Source organism: Heterodontus francisci, chromosome 20, assembly GCF_036365525.1.
Source record: "Heterodontus francisci isolate sHetFra1 chromosome 20, sHetFra1.hap1, whole genome shotgun sequence".
NCBI classification, from domain to species: Eukaryota; Metazoa; Chordata; class Chondrichthyes; order Heterodontiformes; family Heterodontidae; genus Heterodontus; species Heterodontus francisci.
This window is the reverse complement of record NC_090390.1, coordinates 23,606,117-23,626,882: the sequence shown is the minus strand read 5'-3', so window position 1 is coordinate 23,626,882 and position 20,766 is coordinate 23,606,117. Positions and strand designations below refer to the sequence as shown.

The window sequence follows — 20,766 nt, the reverse complement described above, 5'->3', positions numbered from 1 at the left end:
CACAGGGACAAATACCTAACATCAAACCAGCAGAGGGATAGAAAACTCTACACTCCTTCCACATTCCCTCCACCCTACTGGGGAGGACTTGAGGTACACTTCTATCACTGGGTTCAGAGGTCAGCTGCCTTTCCTCCTCCAGTTAGATGGCCGATGAACATTCCAGAAAACAGTAGCTCGGTGTGCAAATACTACCAGAGAACCCAAACAATTTGGTATTTCTTATGCTGAGGATGGAGGCCTGTAAATGTCAGGCTGCTGAGCAGCCCTCGGGAGGGACTTGAGAAAGGAGCCCGCTATCAGACAATCATTCAGCACGAGGGGAATATTATCACATCGGCCGAGAGATTTAGCCTCCACCCAAAATGGGCACAGTCTGTGTGGCCTGAACCAGATTGGAGTTACGCACGTGGTTAAATGGCGTCAGTGCTGGATGGGGAAGTAGCCATCACCGACGCTGGGCCGGCCGGCAGAGCTGCTCTGGTGGTTTGGGGGGGTTGTTATAGACTGTTCCAGGGGAGGTGGGGGGAGGCCTCAAACGGGCTGGCAGCCTCAAACGGGCTGGCAGCGAACTAGAGTTTATTTTCTGGGCCCAGGAGGAGCATTTCCACAAAGGTAAACTCACAACTGCCTTGGCCATTTATTGAGCAGGCTCAAGCCGTTACTTTAAAGACAGTTAGTCAGGCTTCTCAACCCCTGTTGTAACTGGCACACCACAAACTCCGCCTGTCTACACCTGAATCTTGCAGTTGGGGTCCTACAATTAGCATGAGGCCCCCGACTCGCACATTTAATCAGTCTTCCGGATGTTTCCGGCAAGCAGGCTGCTCGCCTGTTACAAAAGATTATATCAGCTGCGATTTGGGTATGAAAAGGGACCATGAGCTTCTCTGCCTGCATCCCACCCCCACCCCAACTTCCAACAGCTGCCCACCCATTTTTCAGGGCAAAATGGCGGCCATGGATTTCGACCTCGTTGTTCTCCCTGTGACAACCCCTGGTTATAATTAACGTGGTGCTCTTTACCCAGCTTCTGTACAGTGCCACCAGTAGATGCCTAGGGGTTTTCCAGCTTGTCGGCAAACTCCTGCTCTCTCCTGTTGAGCTGCTAGGAATTGAATTGTAAAGTTTTATTTTTCTCCTCCTCCCGGACGGACCACCTGGCATCGGCCCAGGCACTGGAAACGACAACGGCAAACCCAGCCCTGTCGACCCTGCAAAGTCCTCCTTACTAACATCTGGGGGCTTGTGCCAAAGTTGGGAGAGCTGTCCCACAGACTAGTCAAGCAACAGCCTGACATAGTCATACTCACGGAATCATACCTTACTGACAATGTCCCAGACACTGCCATAACCATCCCCGGGTATGTCCTGTCCCACCGGCAGGACAGACCCACCAGAGGTGGCGGGACAGTGGTATACAGTAGGGAGGGAGTTGCCCTGGGAGTCCTCAACATCGACTCCGGACCCCATGAAGTCTCACGGCATCAGGTCAAACATGGGCAAGGTAACCTCCTACTGATTACCACCTACTGCCCTCCCTCAGCTGATGACTCAGTACTCCTCCATGTTGAACACCACTTGGAGGAAGCACTGTGGGTGGCAAAGGCACAAAATGTACTCTGGGTGGGGGACTTCAATGTCCATCACCAAGAGTGGCTCGGTAGCGCCACTACTGACCGAGCGTTCAGAGTCCTAAAAGACTGGGTCTGCGGCAGATGGTGGGGGAACCAACATGAGGGAAAAACATACTTGACCTCATCCTCACCAATCTGCCTGCTGCAGGTGCTTCTGTCCATGACTATATTGGTAGGAGTGACCACCGCATAGTCCTTTTGGAGATGAAGTCCCGCCTTCACATTGAGGATACCCTCCATCATGTTGTGTGGCACTATCACCGTGCTAAATGGGATAGATTTCGAACAGATCTAGCAATGCAAAACTGGGCATCCATGAGGCGCTGTGGGCCATCAGCAGCAGCAGAATTGTACTCAACCACAATCTGTAACCTCATGGCCCGGCATATCCCCCACTCTACCATTACCATCAAGCCAGGAGACCAATCCTGGTTCAATGAAGAGTGCAGGAGGGCATGCCAGGAGCAGCACCAGGCATACCTCAAAATGTGGTGTCAACCTGGTGAAGCTACAACACAGGATTATCTGCGTGCCAAACTGCGAAAGCAGCATGCGATAGACAGAGCAAAGCGATCCCACAACCAACGGATCAGATCTAAGCTCTGCAGTCCTGCCACATCCAGCCGTGAATGGTGATGGACAATTAAACAACTAACTGGAGGAGGTGGCTCCACAAATATCCCCATTCTCAATGATGGGGGAGCCCAGCACATCAGTGCGAAAGATAAGGCTGAAGCATTTTCACCCATCTTCAGCTAGAAGTGCCGAGTTGATGATCCATCTTGGCCTCCTCCTGAAGTCCCCAGTATCACAGATGCCAGAATTCAGCCAATTCGATTCACTCCGCGTGATATCAAGAAACGACTGAAGGCTTTGGATACTGCAAAAGCTATGGGCCCTGACAATATTCCGGCAATAGTACTGAAGACCTGTGCTCCAGAACTTGCCGCGTCCCTAGCCAAGCTGTTCCAGTACAGCTACAACACTGGCATCTACCCTGCAATGTGGAAAATTACCAGGTATGTCCTGTACACAAAAAGCAGGACAAGTCCAACCCGAACAATTACCGTCCCATCAGCCTACTCAATCATCAGTTAAGTGATGGAAGGTGTCATCAACGGTGCCATCAAGCAGCACTTGCTTAGCAATAACCTGCTCAGTGATGCTCAGTTTGGGTTCCGCCAGGGCCACTCAGCTCCTGACCTCATTACAGCCTTGGTTCAAACATGGACAAAAGAACTGAACTCAAGAGGTGAGGTGAGAGTGACTGCCCTTGACATCAAGGCAGCATTTGACCGCGTATGGCATGAAGGAGCCCTAGCAAAACTGAGGTCAATGGGAATCAGGGGAAAACCCTCCGCTGGCTGGAGTCATAGCTAGCGCAAAGGAAGATGGTTGTGGTTGTTGGAGGTCAATCAGCTGAGCTCCAGGACATCACTGCAGGAGTTCCTCAGGGTAGTGGCCTGGGCCCAAGCTGCTTCATCAATGACCTTCCTTCAATCATAAGGGCAGAAGTGGGGATGTTCGCTGATGATTGCACAATGTTCAGCACCATTCGTGACTCCTCAGATACTGAAGCAGTCCGTGTAGAAATGCAGCAAGACCTGGACAATATCCAGGCTTGGGCTGATAAGTGGCAAGTAACATTCGCGCCACACAAGTGCCAGGCAATGACCATCTCCAACAAGTGAGAATCTAACCATCTCCCCTTGACATTCAACAGCATTACCATTGCTGAATCCCCCATTATCAACATCCTATGGGCTACCATTGACCAGAAACTGAACTGGAGTAGCCATATAAATACCGTGGCTACAAGAGCAGGTCAGAGGCTAGGAATCCTGAGGCGAGTAACTCACCTCCTGACTCCCCAAAGCTTGTCCACCATCTACAAGGCACAAGTCAGGAGTGCGATAGAATACTTTCCACATGCCTGGATGGGTGCAGCTCCAACAACACTCAAGAAGCTCGACACCATCCAGGACCTGGCACCCCATCTACAAACATTCAATCTCTCTGCCACCGACGCACAGTGGCAGCAGTGTGTACCATCTACAAGATGCACTGCGGCAATGCACCAAAGCTCCTCAGACAGCACCTTCCAAACCCGCGACCTCCACCAACTAGAAGGATGAGGGCTGCAAATACATGGGAACACCACCACCTGCAAGTTCCCCTCAAAGTCACACACCATCCTGACTTGGAACTATATCGCCGTTCCTTCACTGTCACTGGGTCAAAATCCTGGAACTCCCTTCCTAACAGCACTGTGGGTATACCTACTCCAAATGGACTGCAGCGGTTCAAGAAGGCAGCTCACCACCACCTTCTCGAGGGCAATTAGGGATGGGCAATAAATGCTGGCCTGGCCAGCGTCGCCCAGATCCCATGAATGAATTAAAAAAAAAATAGGAAAATGTGGAAACGTTTTGAACAAACGTAGCAATTTCTCCAAATGCCCTAGGCTGCCATGGCAATGGTAGGATCGTTAGGGGCTTGAATGTAAATGTACCATCACCTGCATGCGGAGGCATCATTACTAACTTGGCTGCAAGTACTCACCATTTGAAAGCGGCAAAACATTAAATCATTCTGTGAGATCTCCTACCAGTATTTGCGATGTGATGTTTGTTCCTATGTTAGAGAGCTGGAGATCAGTTCACTGCAGGAAATAATCACAGTACCGCATCAATACAAATAAAATTCATTGGTATGCTGCTTACTACATGGAACGGTTCTGAGAATGTAAAATACATGCGTTTAGCGTGCCCAGATTTATGCACTGCACGCATACATTACTGATCAGTCTGGACTTCCTCACGCTAAACATTAGCTCCTGTTTAAACATAGTTGAACATTGTATCACTTTCAGTTAATTCATATCAGATCTAGAGAGTTGTTTTCCAGGCAGAAACAGAGGTGACTGTTTAACATTGCAGAATATACTTCAGTCTTCCATAGTTTGCTCATCTGTCTGGTATTTTTCATGCAATTCCATAGGCCCCTGAGAGACTGAACAATACTCAATCGAAAAGCAGAGTAATCACAACTTGACCCTTTCATGCCATTTAAACTTGGCAGAAAAGAACAAGGCCTGAAATCTGTGCAAAGTCGAAAGCTGTAATAATATTTGTTACATTACCATTGCTTTATATTTCCCTTCAACACTTTTTTGCAGCTTATGAAAGAAAGTGGTGCTTTACAATAGGTTTACTGCTTTTTAAAAAAATTCGTCATTCCTTGCATTTGACACATATTTCTGACATAGCAGACCTTTAAGAAGAGCAAATAAAAGCTATATTCAGGTCAAGCAGTTTCTGAAGAGAGAAACAGAGTTAACGTTTCAGGTCTGTGACCTTTCGTCAGAACATCGGCTTATTGACCTGAAACGTTAACTCTGCTTCTCTCCCTGCACAGATGCTGCCTGACCTGCTGAGTATTTCCAACACTTTGTTTTTATTTCAGATTTCCAGCATCCTCAGCATTTTGCTTTAGTTTTAATAAGAGCAACTTGATCTTGTCAAAGGGAATACTGTCATAAAGGTTTAATCCTGTCAGGAGGATAAACTAGGTTAAAAAATAAATCTTGTCCAAATCCTGCCTCTTGTTTTCCCCAAATATCGACTTGCTGATTAAATCGAGATCTTCAGTGTTTCCATTCCAGTATTCTCCAGCAAAGAACCATTTCATGGAATTAAGTTACTGTTAAAGGGATCATGGAGCACTTTCAGCCTCGTGCAGTACTGTGGAAACCGAAGTCTGCTGGCACAGTGAGTTAGGCTGCGAGCACATGGCACCTAAGATTGACGGGATGGAGTTGTGCCTCATCTCCTCCATCCCTGTAACACTCTGAGAACTCTTGAGCATCCCCGATTTTCTTTGCCCCTCTAGAGGCAGCCTGTGCCTTTAGCCGTCTAAGCCCTAAGCTCTGGAATTGCCTCCTTAAACCTCTCCCTTCCCTTAAGACGTTGCTTAAAAAGAATGTTTTTAACCAAGTCCTGTCTTAATATCTCCTTTTGTGGCTCGGTGTCAAATTTTGTCTGATCTTTGTTGCTGTGAAGTGCCTAGAGGTGCTACACAAATGCATGTTGTTGTTAAGTCTTTGCCTATCTCCACCCACCTGGTGCGTTTTGAGTATCAAGTCAAGCCTGCCTTGGGCAGACAGCGAGAGGTGGTCAGGAGGTAACCGGGAAAGTGCTCCCGCCTTAAACTCACAGTGAGTGCTTGAACGCTGGATGATAATCTGGTCCAAGGGAGGTTAAGAAACAAGCAGTACACAAATTAGAGTTTAAAAAAATACTCAAGGGTAAAATGAAGTTCAAATGCATGTCAGTGAAACTATTAAGTGGATTTCTGGCTGAGTAGATTTATAGCTAAAAGGGCCGTCTTAACACGCTGCTTATCTTGACAGTTTACTCAGCAGAAAATGAAACCCTTAGACAATGCTGCCATTTAGAGTGCACAAAGGCACGTTGCAACAGAGTGACAAGAAGCTCAAAAAGGCCTGTCAGTCAGCACTGGTGCAGGTAGCACCTTGAGCTGGCCCTGGGAGTCAGAGTTCATTATTCTACATAATGCTATAAATAGGGGAAATTATGTTCACAAGTCACATTGCAGGAAATTTGAATTACAATCTCCACAGTGGCAGCATTGTGGGAAATGCTATATACACATGCAGTGACGTAACTTTAATTACAAGTCCATGGATTAGCACCATGTGATGTTAAAACCATTCACAATATTTTTAATTTTGGAGCTATTGTGTAATAAAACAATCCCATTTCCTCCTTGCCCACCTCAAGTTCTGCTAGTTTTGCGTGTATGTTTTCTTAATAGCTTAAAATCACGCTTCGAATTCAGGCCCAGGCTTGTAACAGTGAGTGAGAATCATCAGTTTATTTTTGTAACTTCACTTGGAGAACAGTGAGAAGTAGTGGGAGGATTTACAGGCTGATTAACGGTCTGACAACGTGAATGCTCCTTGCCCGGCTGTAACCATTTTTATACCAGCTAAGAGTGTGGTTAGTCCTGTATGGTGGGAGAGTTTAATAGGCTCACAACCCGTAGCATACAAGGGCGTTGTCACTGGAACCCACTGGACACTCCAGGACTGTCGAGCAGGGTTCAAATACTGTCCCTTCTGATTCAGTGGTGGGAAGGCTGCCATGATGCCAAAGCCTCGCTCAGAGTGGTTGGTAAGAAGTAACAGAGGGGAGGGGTTTTAATGACATGCTAAATCACAAAGGCGGAGTTCAAGCAGAACCTGGAGGTTGCGTTGCAATCGGACAGCTCTCCCCAGGACATCATTTTAAACACAAAGTATGTCTGCCCTGCTTTTTTTTTTACCCCTTTGTTGCGCTTTCCTCCTCTAAATTTGTATCTGCTGTTACCATCGCCAACTGCTGTTGTGGTTTCTATGAAACATGACAGTGGGAGGAAAAGGATTTTACAAGAAAGGAAAATGTGTGGTTTTATCACGTGACTGAAACAGCTTCACTAACCAAAAAAAAACAGTGGCTTTTATTGGGATCCTCACAACCATGAATGAGAGATCGTTTTAGGATGCTTAGTTTGTCATATCAGAACAGTGGAGGAGTTTTCAAATATCGATTTTTGAATATGTTAATTTAAGTGCACAAGTGAATCTAGCCTTGTTGTACAATGCCAACCTTGAATTTTATTTTGAATCACAGTGATAACCTCCTAACATTACTCTAACAGCCTGTGCTGTTCTTTTCCTATTTAAAATACAGCCTGAATCATATTCTTTCTGTTTTCTATAATCGTACTTCAAGCGATTAACTGAGGAGCTGGAAATTGGGCCAGGATTCCTAATGTCTTTGTGTGGTTTCACTTCTTGGATCATCTACCATTCTCCTGCAGTATCTCTGACTATCTTACTATCAGGAAGGACTGAACAGGCTAGGGGCTCTTTTCTCTAGAAAAGAGAAGGCTGAGAGGTGATTTGATAGAGGCCTTTAAGATTATAAAAGGGTTTGATAGGTTAGACATAGAGAAAATGTTTCCATTTGTGAAGGGGTCCAACTAGGGGCCTTAAATAATAAGATGGTCACTAATAAATCCAATACTCAGAGTTCTTAGGACATGGAACTCGCTAAAACAAGGAGCAGTTGAGGTGAATCGCATAGATGCATTTAAGGGGAAGCGAGATAAACACATGAAGGAGAAAGGAATAGAAGGATATGTTGATAGCGTTAGATGAAGATGGGTGGGAGCAGACTCAAGTGGAGTATAAACACTGGCATGGACTAGTTGGGCAGAATGTAAATTCTGTGCAATTCTATATAACGTCACAGTGGATAGCGAAATTAGGATCTCTTAATTTTCCCTTTAATGCTTGCTTAATACTTGCTAATTTGAATATCTTGTTGATGAATTTTTAGCCTCAGTGAGACAGGTCCATCTGTTTAACTGTCCATTACAATAGACGTTGGGCTCCACGATTTCTCCATAACTTCAGCCGACAGGTAAACTTGTCAACATGTAAACTTGTCAACAGTAGCATACGTTTGGAAAATTGCCCTATATTATTTGTACATGCAAATATTTAGGACAATGGAAGTGATTGGTAAGGCAGCAGTCTAACTAAGTGGATTAGAAAATGTCATATAAACCATGGAAACACAGTTCAAGTGGCTTTGAAATGTCTTTTGGATGAGATCTTAAACTGAGGCCCTGTCTGTCACCTCTGTGGGCGTGAAAGAGTTCATGGCATTCTTTGAAGAAGAGCAGAGGCAGTCTTCCTGGTCCTGGCCAACATTTATCCCTCAACCAACATCATTAAAAAGAAATTGTCTGGTCATTATCACACTGTGTACAGCAGGATCCTACAAACAGCAAAATGGCTACCGTGCTTTGTACATTGCAACTCTGACTACACTTTAGAAGTATTCCATACAATGCAAAGCACTTTGGGATATCCTGAGGTCATGAAAGGCGCTTCATAAATGCAGGTGCCTTCTTTCATTCTTTAGTTAATTCTTGTAATGGGAAAGGGGTCTTTGAGAACATTTCTGGCTAGCAGTTTTTAAAAATTAACCTCATGGCTTCAGTGCTATGTTTGGTTTTGAGGGTGGGGGTTGGGTAGTGGGGGGTGTTGTTCAGCTGCGAGTCTATCTTTTGAGCTGGCAGTGGCTGTCAGTATCAACACATCAGGGGTTAATTCCTCAAGTGATGGTGGGCTGTTGGGTGGTTCTCCTGATCAGCTGCTGTAACTTTGGAAACTTTTGAAGTACAGATCAACCATGATTTAATTAGATGGCAGAATGGGCTTGAAGGGCTGAATGGCCTCCTTCTGTGCTAGAGTTCGTTATGGAAACCCAGCATCCACTGATCTTGCATTGAGTTACAGCAGCCGACTGGAAGAACCCGCCATACTGCGGAAGTTCCTGGTGGTGATGTACATTCTGCGACACTGATGTTCACACTGAGGGACTGAAGGCTGCGGAATCATTGACTGAAAATTTTAGCAAGAAAGAATTCACATTTGTTTACCAGGAAGTGATATAGCCAGTGCATATCATGTTCCAGCAAGGGCTTTGTTCTAAAATAATCATACAAAATGCCAAAGAAAGTAGGTTATTGTTGTCATGGTAACCCTTTCATTATAAATTCAGCAATTATTTACAATGCAATGCTCCATTATGTTAAAAATGCAACTGGAGATAATGGATTGTGGAGAATATAGATGACTAGGAAAATAAAACATATTAGTAATGTCTAAACATTAAAAGTTTTGATTTATGCTTGAATGTGATCCAATGTTATTGTACAGAAATATCAATGTATATTATTTTTGTTGCTCTGGTTTTTGTTCCCTGGTTTCTTCAGACCACACACAATGGCTTGTGCTAGTACCATTCTGAACTGGCTATTAGGAAGTATACTGGAAGCCTGGGCAAATAAATACATCTTTTTCTCTTCTCTCTCTCTCCAACCCAATTTGAGTCCCTGGCCTCTGTTCACTATCCCCAAAGCAGCACGACCGAGATAGGGAACTCAGCGAAACGCATCTGACGTCACACCATCTGTTCTCAAACGAGTCACTTTGACTGGAGCATGGACTTCTCGAACATCAGACTTTTTAATGATATTTTAAAAATGGCAGTGATTTAAAAACAAACTTGCTGATTTTTACTTTAAAATCTGCTTCCACTTTAAGTGACTGCAGCAGTAGAGCTATTAAAGCTGAAAGAGACAGCTTCTGTCAGGCACAAAGAGCAGTTGCAATCACTATCAAAAAGTGAAACAGGCAGATGAATACAGTTTAAAGTTTTGTAATTAAACTAGAGATTCAAAAGTAGAAGTCTCCATTGTTTCAGGGAGGGTCCCCCCCCCCCCAATTTAGCCTATGATTCTTTCTCCCCCTTTCCCAGGAGATTACATTTTTTTATTTGTTCCTGAGATGTGGGTGTCACTAGCAAGACCAGTATTTATTGTCAATACCTAATTGCCCTTGAGAAGGTGGTGGTGAGCTGCCGCCTTGAACTGCTGCAGTCCATGTGGTGTAGGTACACCCAGTGTTGTTAGGGAGGGAGTTCCAGACTTTTGATCCAGTGACAGTGAAGGAACAGCGATACAGTTCCAAGTCAGCATGGTGAGTGACTTGGAGGGAAACTTGCAGGTGGTGGCGTTTCCATTTGTCTGCTGCCCTTGTCCTTCTAGGTGATAGAGGTCGCGGGTTTGGACGGTGCTGTCAAAGGAGCCTTGGTGAGTTGCTGCAGTCCATCTTGTAGACGGTATACACTACTGCCACTGTGCATCGGTGAAGGGAGTGAATGTTGAAGGTGGTAGATGGGGTGCCAATCAAGCGGGCTGCTTTGTCCTGGCGTTGAGCTGCTTGAGTGTTGTTGGAGTTGAGCCCATCCAGGCAAGTGGAAAGTGTTCCATCACACTCGAGACTTGTGCCTTGTAAATGATGGACAGGGTTTGGTGAGTTGGGAGATGAGTTACTTGCTGCAGATTGTCCTGTCTCTGACCTGTTGTAGCCACAGTATTTATATGGTTGATCCAGTTCAGTTTCTGGTCAGTCGTAACCCCAGGATGTTGATAGTTGGGGATTCAGCGATGGTAATACTACTGAATGTCATGGGTAGATGGTTAGATTCTCTCTTGTTGGAGATGATCATTGCCTACCACCTGTGTGGCGTGAATATTACTTCCCAGTAATCAGCCCAAGCCTGAATGCTGACCAGGTCTTGCTGCATGCGGGCACGGCTGTTTCGGTATCTGAGGAGTTGAAAATGGTACTAAACATTATGCAATTATCAGCAAACATTCCTACTTTTGACCTTATGATGGAGGGAAGGTCATTGATGAAGCAGCTGAAGACGCTTAAGCCTAGGACTCGATCCTGCCTTAAGCAACCAGAACCATCTTTCTTTGTGCTAAGTATGACTTTAACCAGTGGAGAGTTTTCCCCCTATTCCCATTGACTTCAGTTTTGCTAGGGCTCCTTGATGCCATACTTGGTCAAATGCTGCCTTGATATCAAGGTTGATTGTGGGAGGTGGGGGGGGAGAGGGATGGGCTGGGGGTATTAATGTGAGCCTTACAAACCTCTCGGAATGCTGTGTTTCTTTAACTCTGGTCCCTTGTCCATCCCCCACCATTGGTGGCTGTGCTTTCAGCTGTCTTGGTCCTAAGCTCCAGAATTCCCTCTCGAAATCTCTAAACCTCTCAACCTCTCTTTTCTCCTTTAAGTAGCTCCTTAAAACCTACTTCTTTGACCAAGCTTTTGATTACCTGCCCTAATTTCTCTCTGTGTGTCAACACTTAGCGGATTTTGCTCCTGCTGTTATAACCTGGGATGGCAAAGTATCTCTAGGCTCATGGTCTATGTCTGTGCTCCTTTTTAGTGAATTTTGGATTGTTAATTGTATTTTTTTTTTATTAAATAGGCACTTGCAGCCACAGAGGGCAACCAGGAGATGGAGGAATGGAGAGGAACCTCGGCCTTGTCAAGGGAAGGGGCGGTGACGCAGATTGAGAATGGAGAGGAGGAACAGAACTGCTGTGACCTTGCTGAGGGCTCAGATGGCAAAGGAGCCCAACCCAAGGAGCAAGTCAGCAAAGCCAACAGTGATCAATCAAATGGAAAGGAGGCCGAGCCACTGTCTTTGCACCAGGGCCTCATGGCCCATTCAAGAGATGCGACAGCACAAAGCCCGGTGGATGAACAGCCTCAGGCAGAAAGCATGTCTGTCTCAGCATCCTGCCAGGATCCTGATTCGCCACAACACCCGCCAGACGTGCTGGCTAACGATCTCCAGGAGAAAGCTGCCGGTGAGGTAACCGCAGCAGAGAAAGGTGCAGAAAGAGATGCTCCTGATCAGGGACCGAGCGTAGCATCGTCAGATGCTGCAAACAGCTCCATTCATGTCGATCAGTCGCCGAAGGAGGAGGTTGAGAATTGGCCAGGAAGCAAAGGGCCGCATAGCGTGCAGAGACAGCCGCTAGGGCAAGCGGGGAATGGTAACCTGAACTCATCACCTGGCCCTCACAAAGAGGAGGAGCTCCTTGTTACGCCAAAAACTGAAGCTTGCCCCAGCTACATGTCTTTGGTGTACTCCAGGGGACACCCAGGCATTCTGTCACCACTCGCCAAGAAGAAGTTCTTATCACAGGTCAGTGGCACTTTGCCTAATAACTATCCAATCGGAGCCCCACCCCTGTTACTTAGCAGTAGAAGATTTGGTGAGAATGGAGAGGAAATTGTTACGACTGAGAGTAGTTTTTTACAAGGCTCCACGCCAGACCAGTTGGCTATTAATAGACCTTCTGTGATTCAACATGCACATAGTTTTCAGAAGAGAAATACTGATGAGCGAGAGGAGGCATTTAAACACGATGGTTTGAATAAATTATCAGATTCTGAGGCTGCTTATCTTTCCAAGCATCACCTCAATTGCTCAGACTCATTTAAAAGCTGCGCTCCTTACCCTTTCACCTCTGACCTTGTAGACAATGAAAATAAAGGTTCTGAGAAGAAAGGTTGCCCACCATCACAAGTGTCAAATTTTCTAGCAGACTTCTACTCCTCCCCTCACCTGCATAATCTTTACAGACATACAGAGCATCACCTTAATAATGACCACACATCAAAGTACCTGAGCAGTATCACAAAGGATAAAAGTTCTTCATTTGCACAACATAAAAACCAGGATACGGTCTATTTAAGTTATCTTTCAACTTTGCATCGACCGGAAAAGAAATGTGCAGTGAAGTCTCCCACAGAGGAGCAGCCCACTGACTTAAGTCTTCCAAAGTTAAAGAAAACACTACCCAAGAGCTCAGCAAACAATGCCATTCATTTACCGCTGCAGGTAGAGAACAAGAGCACGATAGCAAGTACACAGCCGGCCCACAGTGATTGCAACCCCAAAGCTTGCCGTGTCCCTCCAATGCCAATACTTACCAACAACAAGAGCGGGGAAGCCATCCCAACACCCTCGGCAAAGCTGGAGGAAGTGGTCAGACCCACGATGAGCTCCAAAGGCGGTTCGCAGGTCATTGGGAGCTCCAAACCCATCAAGAGAAACCGCGAGGGAGCAGACAATGGAAGCAGTCAGAGCCCAGAGAAAAAGCTACGGGCTGTGTCTCCTATGCTGCTGTCAAAGGACTTGGCAATGAAAGAAAAACCGTCTGACTTGGAAGGGGAAAGTAGCAAAAATCGGGCCCCAGGGATCATTTTGGAGGGCCACAAGTTCCCACTGCCGACTCCGATATTCCCGGGTGTGTATCCTGGAGCTTTCGTATCTCAGGTTCAAGATATGTGCGATGGCCTGGGCTCAGGGTTTCCGGTTGACTATGCCCATCCCTTACAATACTTGAAAAATCAGGCTGTGTTGTCTCCACTCATGCAACCACTTGCCATCCATTCCTTCATGATACCGGCGATGCAGAGACAAATCCTTGCTTCGACTGGTGCCTCCCCACAACTGTATAGACATCTGTCTGCAGCTGCTACTCCAGTCGCAGCCTCTTACGGGGACCTTTTGCACCATAGCCTTTATCCTCTAACTTCTCTGAACCCACAAGTTGCATACTCCACCTCACCAATCTCTCCTCTACATCCCAGCACGAAACTATAAACGTTTTATTTTGTGAACATTTGATGAAATCACGAGTTGTAGCGTAACAGCCTGACATTCCACGCTACATTGTAAGACTTTGTGATTGCAAGCTACCGGCAACCGGTTTATGTCCCTCTTGCATTCACTTTAGGTGTTCTTATCATCTGCAGATTGTAAGATTTGTGTGTGTGTTTTAGTACATTGAATGCGTAGTAATATTTTTTTGTACATAGAATTTTTTCTTGTCTGCAACCTAACACTATTACAATATCAACACATTAAATGGCTGTAAATATTCACTACAAACATTTACATCTTAATTAATTTATGCAACTGTAGTCAGGTTTTACTTTCAGCTGTTTTGTTGTGCATTTCTCATAGTGTCAGTTGATGGATGTGTTGAGTATTGTGTTCTTGTTCCAGAACAGGATAGAAATAATAACTACAGGAAGTCCTCTGCAGCTGTAAATGTCTGTTTGGATTCTTTTGAATTCTTTCTGTAGAACCCATATGTGGTGGTTAATTTCTGTACTATGTAATAGTGCACCACTAGTTTTATTTTCCACTGATTTTTTTTTTTGGATATAATTGCCATTCTTGCAGTTGTTAGCAATTTGACTTTCACAATGACAAAAGCAGAAGTTTACAAAGAATAAAATAACTGTAACTTGAGAAACGTTTGCCAAGTTTTAATATTTCAAAAGAAATGTAAATATTCAAATTCAATTTTCATATTTTCAATGCCATCCCTGGCAAGCTTTCAAACCGCTACCAATCATACGAGATAAAAATTTGTATATAAAATATGCTAGCTGTAGTTTGCAATTGCTACATTGCAGGGGAAAAAGATAATTTTATATTTAGATCCTGCCTTTCTTGCATTTAAGGTCACAAAAGTATAGCTGCAAGGGTTCTTTCTGTGGTTCTGCATAATGTTTTGTCAATCAAATGTTTGAACCGTAAATCTCTCTAATGTAAACAGGGCAGATTTTGAAAAGAGGCAGGAGTGAAGCTGAATAATAATAATAAGAAAAACAAGATTCCACTTTGGCATTGGGGAGAATTCTGCTGGTTATATAATAAAGCCCCTTCAGTCAATTCCCCTTGTCTCAGCAGCTGTTGGTGAAGCTTTAATAAGATTTGTGTTGAAATGCAGTTCTGGCTCTTTGTTCAACTCCTGGGCTTGGCTCAAATCTGGCAGCCTTTTGGAGTTTGGAAAATTTCACTTTACGTTTGAAAGTGCCCTCATGCTAAGCAAATTAAACATAGGCAAAATACTTTCAAAGAAAGTCTTAAACTTATTAGAACATTTGCTTCTAGAGAACTTGACATTTGGTTACAATAATTTCCTTTCAGTTCCACACTAAATATGTTTAACTGATGCCTCAGTATTGCATGTGGCCTTCTGGCAACTCCACTGCTACATCAAGAACTAACTGTGCCTTTTCATTTCAACAACACATTAAAACTTCAGTACTTAACCGCACATGTTTGTCAATGGTATACCGTGGTCACATCTGGTCTAGCTTTGCAAAGAGCATTATGATCATAAGTATTGTGAAATCAGGATATATTATTTTTGTTGGTTTCCATGCTCGTAATGATTATAATGGGCACTTAAGAGATTGTTTGTCTGATTGTGGCTATATTAGTTACAGAGAATGTTGTTCTAAAATGGTTGTTTTATTCACCAAGACACTGCTTAAATATTTTCAATCTGTATCTTATCAGCAAGATGTTTATACTGACATGTTCTTATTATAAAACTTGTATTTTGTAAATAACGAACACATTTCTTTTTGCATTTTTGTTTTGGATCTATAGCACATTTTCATGTATGGTGATTTGTACATAGTTAAAAGTGAAGACTAGTAACATTAAGATGGGTCCTGATAGTTTAAGGTTATTGAGTAACCTTACATTAGGTTCAAACTTTAAAGCTAATGTTGCTGAGCCAAATGTAAACACTAAAGTTTTGTTTTTGTATGTTCTCAAAGTGTACTTCTTGGTAAATGCTTTTGATACTTTGTGCCAATAGTTTATCAATCACATAGCTGGCAAAATATTTTGTACTTTCTGATCCACTGTTATATTTAATAAAAGTTTTACTACTTAAAATGTATGTTTTTTTTTTAAATGACTAATTTAAACTAAAGGTTAGGAGTCTTTCTCAAAGCTTAAGTTTAGTCACAAAATGAGTTCACTAATTTAAGTAACAGCCCAGCCACTTACTCTCAATAATGGAATTACTGTTAAGCAATTGATATACAAGTAGGATATGAAGAGGTACAAGTTGAAATGATACCTTAAAATAAATGTTTGTAGACAATTAAAATTCAAACATGTTATCTTAATGTACAAAATGTGACATTTTGTAGACTTTTTGAAAACTCACTTGTGACAATACCATTCTGCACTGGCTATTCAGAAATATGCCAGCAGCCATTTGAAACACCTGACCTTTGCTCACTGTATCCCCATAGCAGCATGACTGAGATAGGGACTTCATCAAAATGTGCCTGACCTTTCATCATCTCTTCTCAAACAAATCACTGACTGTAGCCCGGATTTTTCGAACATTGGACTTTTTCACAATATTTTTAAAAATGGCAGTGATAAATAACTTGATTTTATGTTAAAATCTGTTTCCACTAATCTTGAAGCCTTTGGCTTTTGTAAACTAGATTTCCGCAGGTCCCCAGCTCAGCGAACTTTGCTAATGAAAGAGGCATGATATTGTGCAGCAACCTGTGAACAGTAAAAGGGCTTTAAATAACCGTAGCATTACAAAGAATCATCAGATCCTAGTAAGTCATCAGAATGTAACATGAGGGCTTGTCTGAGAAAACAAAAGCTGATATCCTAAGTAAATTTAATTGGAATTAAATACACAATTTTCTTGTTGTAAGTCCACTTTCAGTTTTGTTAATTCAGTAGAAGGCTCTGTCATTGACAAGACTGAAACCTGAAACTAGCACTGAAAGGGGATTTGGGTTTTACCACCTGTTTCAACTCTAGATATGCAAAGGAAGGGCAAAGTGGGTGTGAATTCACAATTTAAAAGAAAGACTTGTATTTATATATGTTTCTTTTACAATCTCAGGATGTGCCAAAGTGCTTTACAGCCAATAAATTACTTTTCAGCTGTATTCACTATTGTTTTGTAGGCAAACATGGCAGTCAATTGGTGTCCAACAACATAACGAGATAAATGATTTACTGGTTAATCTGTTCTTTGTACTATTAGTTGAGGGATGAATGTTGGCACAGGAGTGACTGTACAGATCAAACTACAATTAAGCACAAATTGTGCTCAGAGGCAGTAAGATATAGTGCTATTGAAAATGGGGGGAAAAAAGCATTGGCTGATGATCTTCTGAAATTGGGGTTAAATCTGATACTTTGCTTTGCATCTCATCTGTCCTATACTTGATTCAAGATTACTTGGGCTGGATTTTATATAGCCAGCAGGGGGAGGGGAGACCTGACTTTGGCAGGCAGTGGGACCCAGGGCCGCATTTTGCCGGTGGCAGCCAATTAAGTGGCTGCTTTCTCTATTAAGGATGACGGCCCGCCCGCAAGAGCTGCTGGCCCATCAGAGGGCTGGCAGCTCAACAGCGCCACCACTAGTGGTGACTACTGGTGGGACTGCACCTGGAGGATGAGGGTGCATCAAAGGCTATATGCCCTTGAAGACAGGTAAGTGGGGTCTGGGGATGCTGGGGCCAGGCAGGTAGGCCCCGGCGAGGGGGAGGCGTGGAGGGAAGGCTGCATGTTGCCGTGGGGGTGACTATTGCCACCGGAAAGCCCCTCCGTGGGTAACAGAGTTCCCAAAAAGGAGGCCCCTGGAGCCTGCTGGGAGGCCGCCAGGGTTCACCTGGCAGTCTCCCCAGGCAGCGGTGGGCCCCCCAGCAGCTTGTAAAATGCTAGTGGAGGTAGGAAAAGGCTTTTAATTATCTACTTAAGTGGCTCAATTGTACTCTAGGCGGGCAGGCCACCTTTCCTGCCACTGGCAAAATGGCATGGCGGCAGGAAGACAATGGGGATACTACCCAATGCCTTTCTGCACCATTTTTCCTGCCTCCAAGTACATCCCCAAAGGGCTGGTAAAATTCAGCCCCTTGATTCTGTCAGGAGAGTAAAATTGGCCAAGTGTTCCATTATATGTCACTGGCATTCCTCACCCTGATGAAGGGAATTTAACAAAAAATATTTTTAATGGGAAGTAATAGTGATTTTATAAGAGTGAAACCTCCTGATTGATTCATCTGCAGAATCACAGTTCAATCAATCCTTCGATTGTATATATTCTGAAGGACCTGAGGGATATTCACTTGCGTCATTGGAACATGCTCCACTTAACACTCAAAGTGAATGAGTGAGATACGCATGAATATATCCCCTCATATACCATCTATGGATAGAAAGTAAAAATGTCATAAGTGTTCATATTAAAAAAGGTAAAGGCTATCATTTTGTGCTGATATATTGTGTGTTATATGGTACAATACATTGTGTATGATTATAGTGTGTTGCCAAGAGAATAGCATGTGTTGCTTACTATAACATCTTGCGTGTTACATAATATAATGTGTAATACATGGTGATGTGTGTTAAATATGTCAGATGGTATGATACACTGTTACATGGTATAAAATGTTACGTGGTTTAAAACACATTACATGGCATAATCATGGCATATCATAATACATGATATGCATTTAAGCTGATAATACACTGTTATTGACGTAATGCGCGTTACATGTATGGTGTGTTGCATGGTTATAGCATGTGTATTACATAGTGGGCTATAAATTGGTCCCTGCAGTACCCATTGCTCAGTCACTACTCTAGACTACTAAAGCTCAAATATGGCAGATAGGGAATGTGTGCACATTTCCAGCTGAAAGGGCACCACCTACAATGTTGGGTAAGGACAAACAAGAGGCGTCTTTTACCTATGTCTGAAGCCAGTGTTAGGCCCTTTATTTGGATATGTAAAGGTCCCAGTGCCTGTTTGAAGTCCTCGCTGCAACATTGGTTTGCCCTGAGCCATCATGGAAAATCAGCCCTTGGAATTGGCTGCAACAAAGAAGGTAAATAACATGAATGTGGGGCTAAGAGGGGCAGGAGTGCTCATTCCAACCACGCATCAACGATTGCTGTAGACACCAACAATTGGCTCAGACCCAATTTCTAGGCTGCTGTGTTACACAATATTATAATGTGTTATTAAGTGTAACTTAGAGTAAGGTTTTTAGTGGTCAGAACTAATTCAGTGCAGTAACATGTATTTCTGTAGCCCTCCCCACATGCAGGAAGATGTCTGAAATCACACTTAAGATTGAAGCGGTGAGGAACTAGAATGTAATAATTTCCTGCTCCTTCCATTCAAATTCGTTCTGCAAAGCTTCCCATTTCAATGTTGCTCAGAGCTCGGTTGATATCAATGTAAAAGAATGCTGGGTGGGTGGTAAAAACGGGCTGCTGACTTGCTAGAGTACACTTTGCTTGGGTTACTGCTAATAATTTTGAGCCCCAGAATATCTAGTCATTCATTCATTTTGCTGTTCGTGGGCCCTTGTTTGCCTGAGTAACTGGTACTTCAAAATTAAGGTGTTATGTGAATGTAAGTTCTTTCTTATCTGAGCTACCTCTCTCCGGCAATAACTGTGATCTTAAGTATCCCGTGTACAGAGCAAAAATATGAAGCACTTTGAGGAACTGGGCACACCAATCAAATAAAACTAAGAATCTGAGAGGGAGGGCGAAGGGTGAACTTAACTTACTGCCCACAGATTACTGTGTGATTTTAATGTCTCTTTTTTTGAATAATGAAATGGCTTTATTTTCGGGGTATGATATTTGTTACAGCCACGTGGTGTGATGTGGGTGCCTCCCCCTCTTCAACTCCCCACCTGACCACAGCAAGTGTATTTGTATAGAGTTTAGACCCTTGGGTGATTAATTTTTCAAATAACCAGATAGCAACAGGTTTTCTTGTACGTTTTAAGAAACAGAAAATCAATTGTTTATTGACGAAAAAGCCTTATCCTGAAATTGTTGCAACCACATCTACTCTCACATTCGCTCGCTCGCACACACAGAACCAGAGAGACGGGGAAAAGGAAGGTGGCTTATTAGTGGGAGGAAAGGTTATGATAAATCTGCTGAATTCTCTTGGAAATCAAGTTCTAGATGGATGCAGGCCTGATATGAGTGTAGATGTCTCTCTTGATTGAAGGTTTAAATGAAGATGGTGGGCTACTTCCAGCTCTCACTGCAGTATACGGTAGATGTTGGATTTTTTCAGCAGGGCACATGCTTCCTGTCTTGGTTGGAACTCAGGTTGTTAGATGTTGCTTCTCACCTAGGTGAGTTTCTCTCTCTGGCTGTCTTTTTTAAGGTAAAACTGTGTCACCTCTGCCCTATGGCGATTGCACAACGGCCCAAACTGTGGCGACTTCACTCCTACTTTGTTTCGAAGACGACATTCAATTCTGGAATTTTTTTCAGGATGGGTCCCATTGACACCTTTTAACTTTGAAGCTTTGTCCTTTGTGTCAGACAGTTTGAATATGGAAAAAGCCAAACCCTTTTTTCTTCGGTGGCCATTTTGGACCATTGTTTGTCTTTAAAAAAGAACCTTTATTATAAAATGCAAAGTCTGTTTTTCATAACTCTTCAGGGTTAGTGCATGATTGTTGTATCATCACACGTCTGGTGTGCGTGACACTGTGCTCTATAAATATCAGCCATTACGGAAGTGCCAAGGTGAGGGAGATGTACAATGGAATAGTATGTGTTGCACTGTAAAAATGTAGGATATCAATATGAAATACATCACTGGTTTGGAAAAAAACATTCAAATAGGGTACAGTGTCACTAAATGCTTCAAACCTATGCCTCTTGCTAAAAGGTTAATGAAAAGCAAGAGGTACATGTTTGCAATATTCATCATTGAATTAACGGAAAACTTAATATCTGCTGTAAAATTTCTTCAAACAGCCCTTTGAACATGCAGCAAGTTTCAT

At 43.5% G+C, this 20,766-nt stretch overlaps 1 protein-coding gene across 1 annotated transcript in view; it reads left to right on the top strand.

Annotated features, from left to right (window-relative positions):
• Positions 1-15,850, top strand: part of arid5b (AT-rich interaction domain 5B) — a 132,236-nt gene extending 116,386 nt beyond the window's left edge. The window contains exon 10 of the mRNA XM_068052444.1: positions 11,558-15,850. Coding sequence (XP_067908545.1) covers positions 11,558-13,750 — 2,193 coding nt within the window. The 3' untranslated portion in view covers positions 13,751-15,850. The remainder of the gene's footprint in view (positions 1-11,557) is intronic.
• Positions 15,851-20,766: the final 4,916 nt, after the last annotated feature.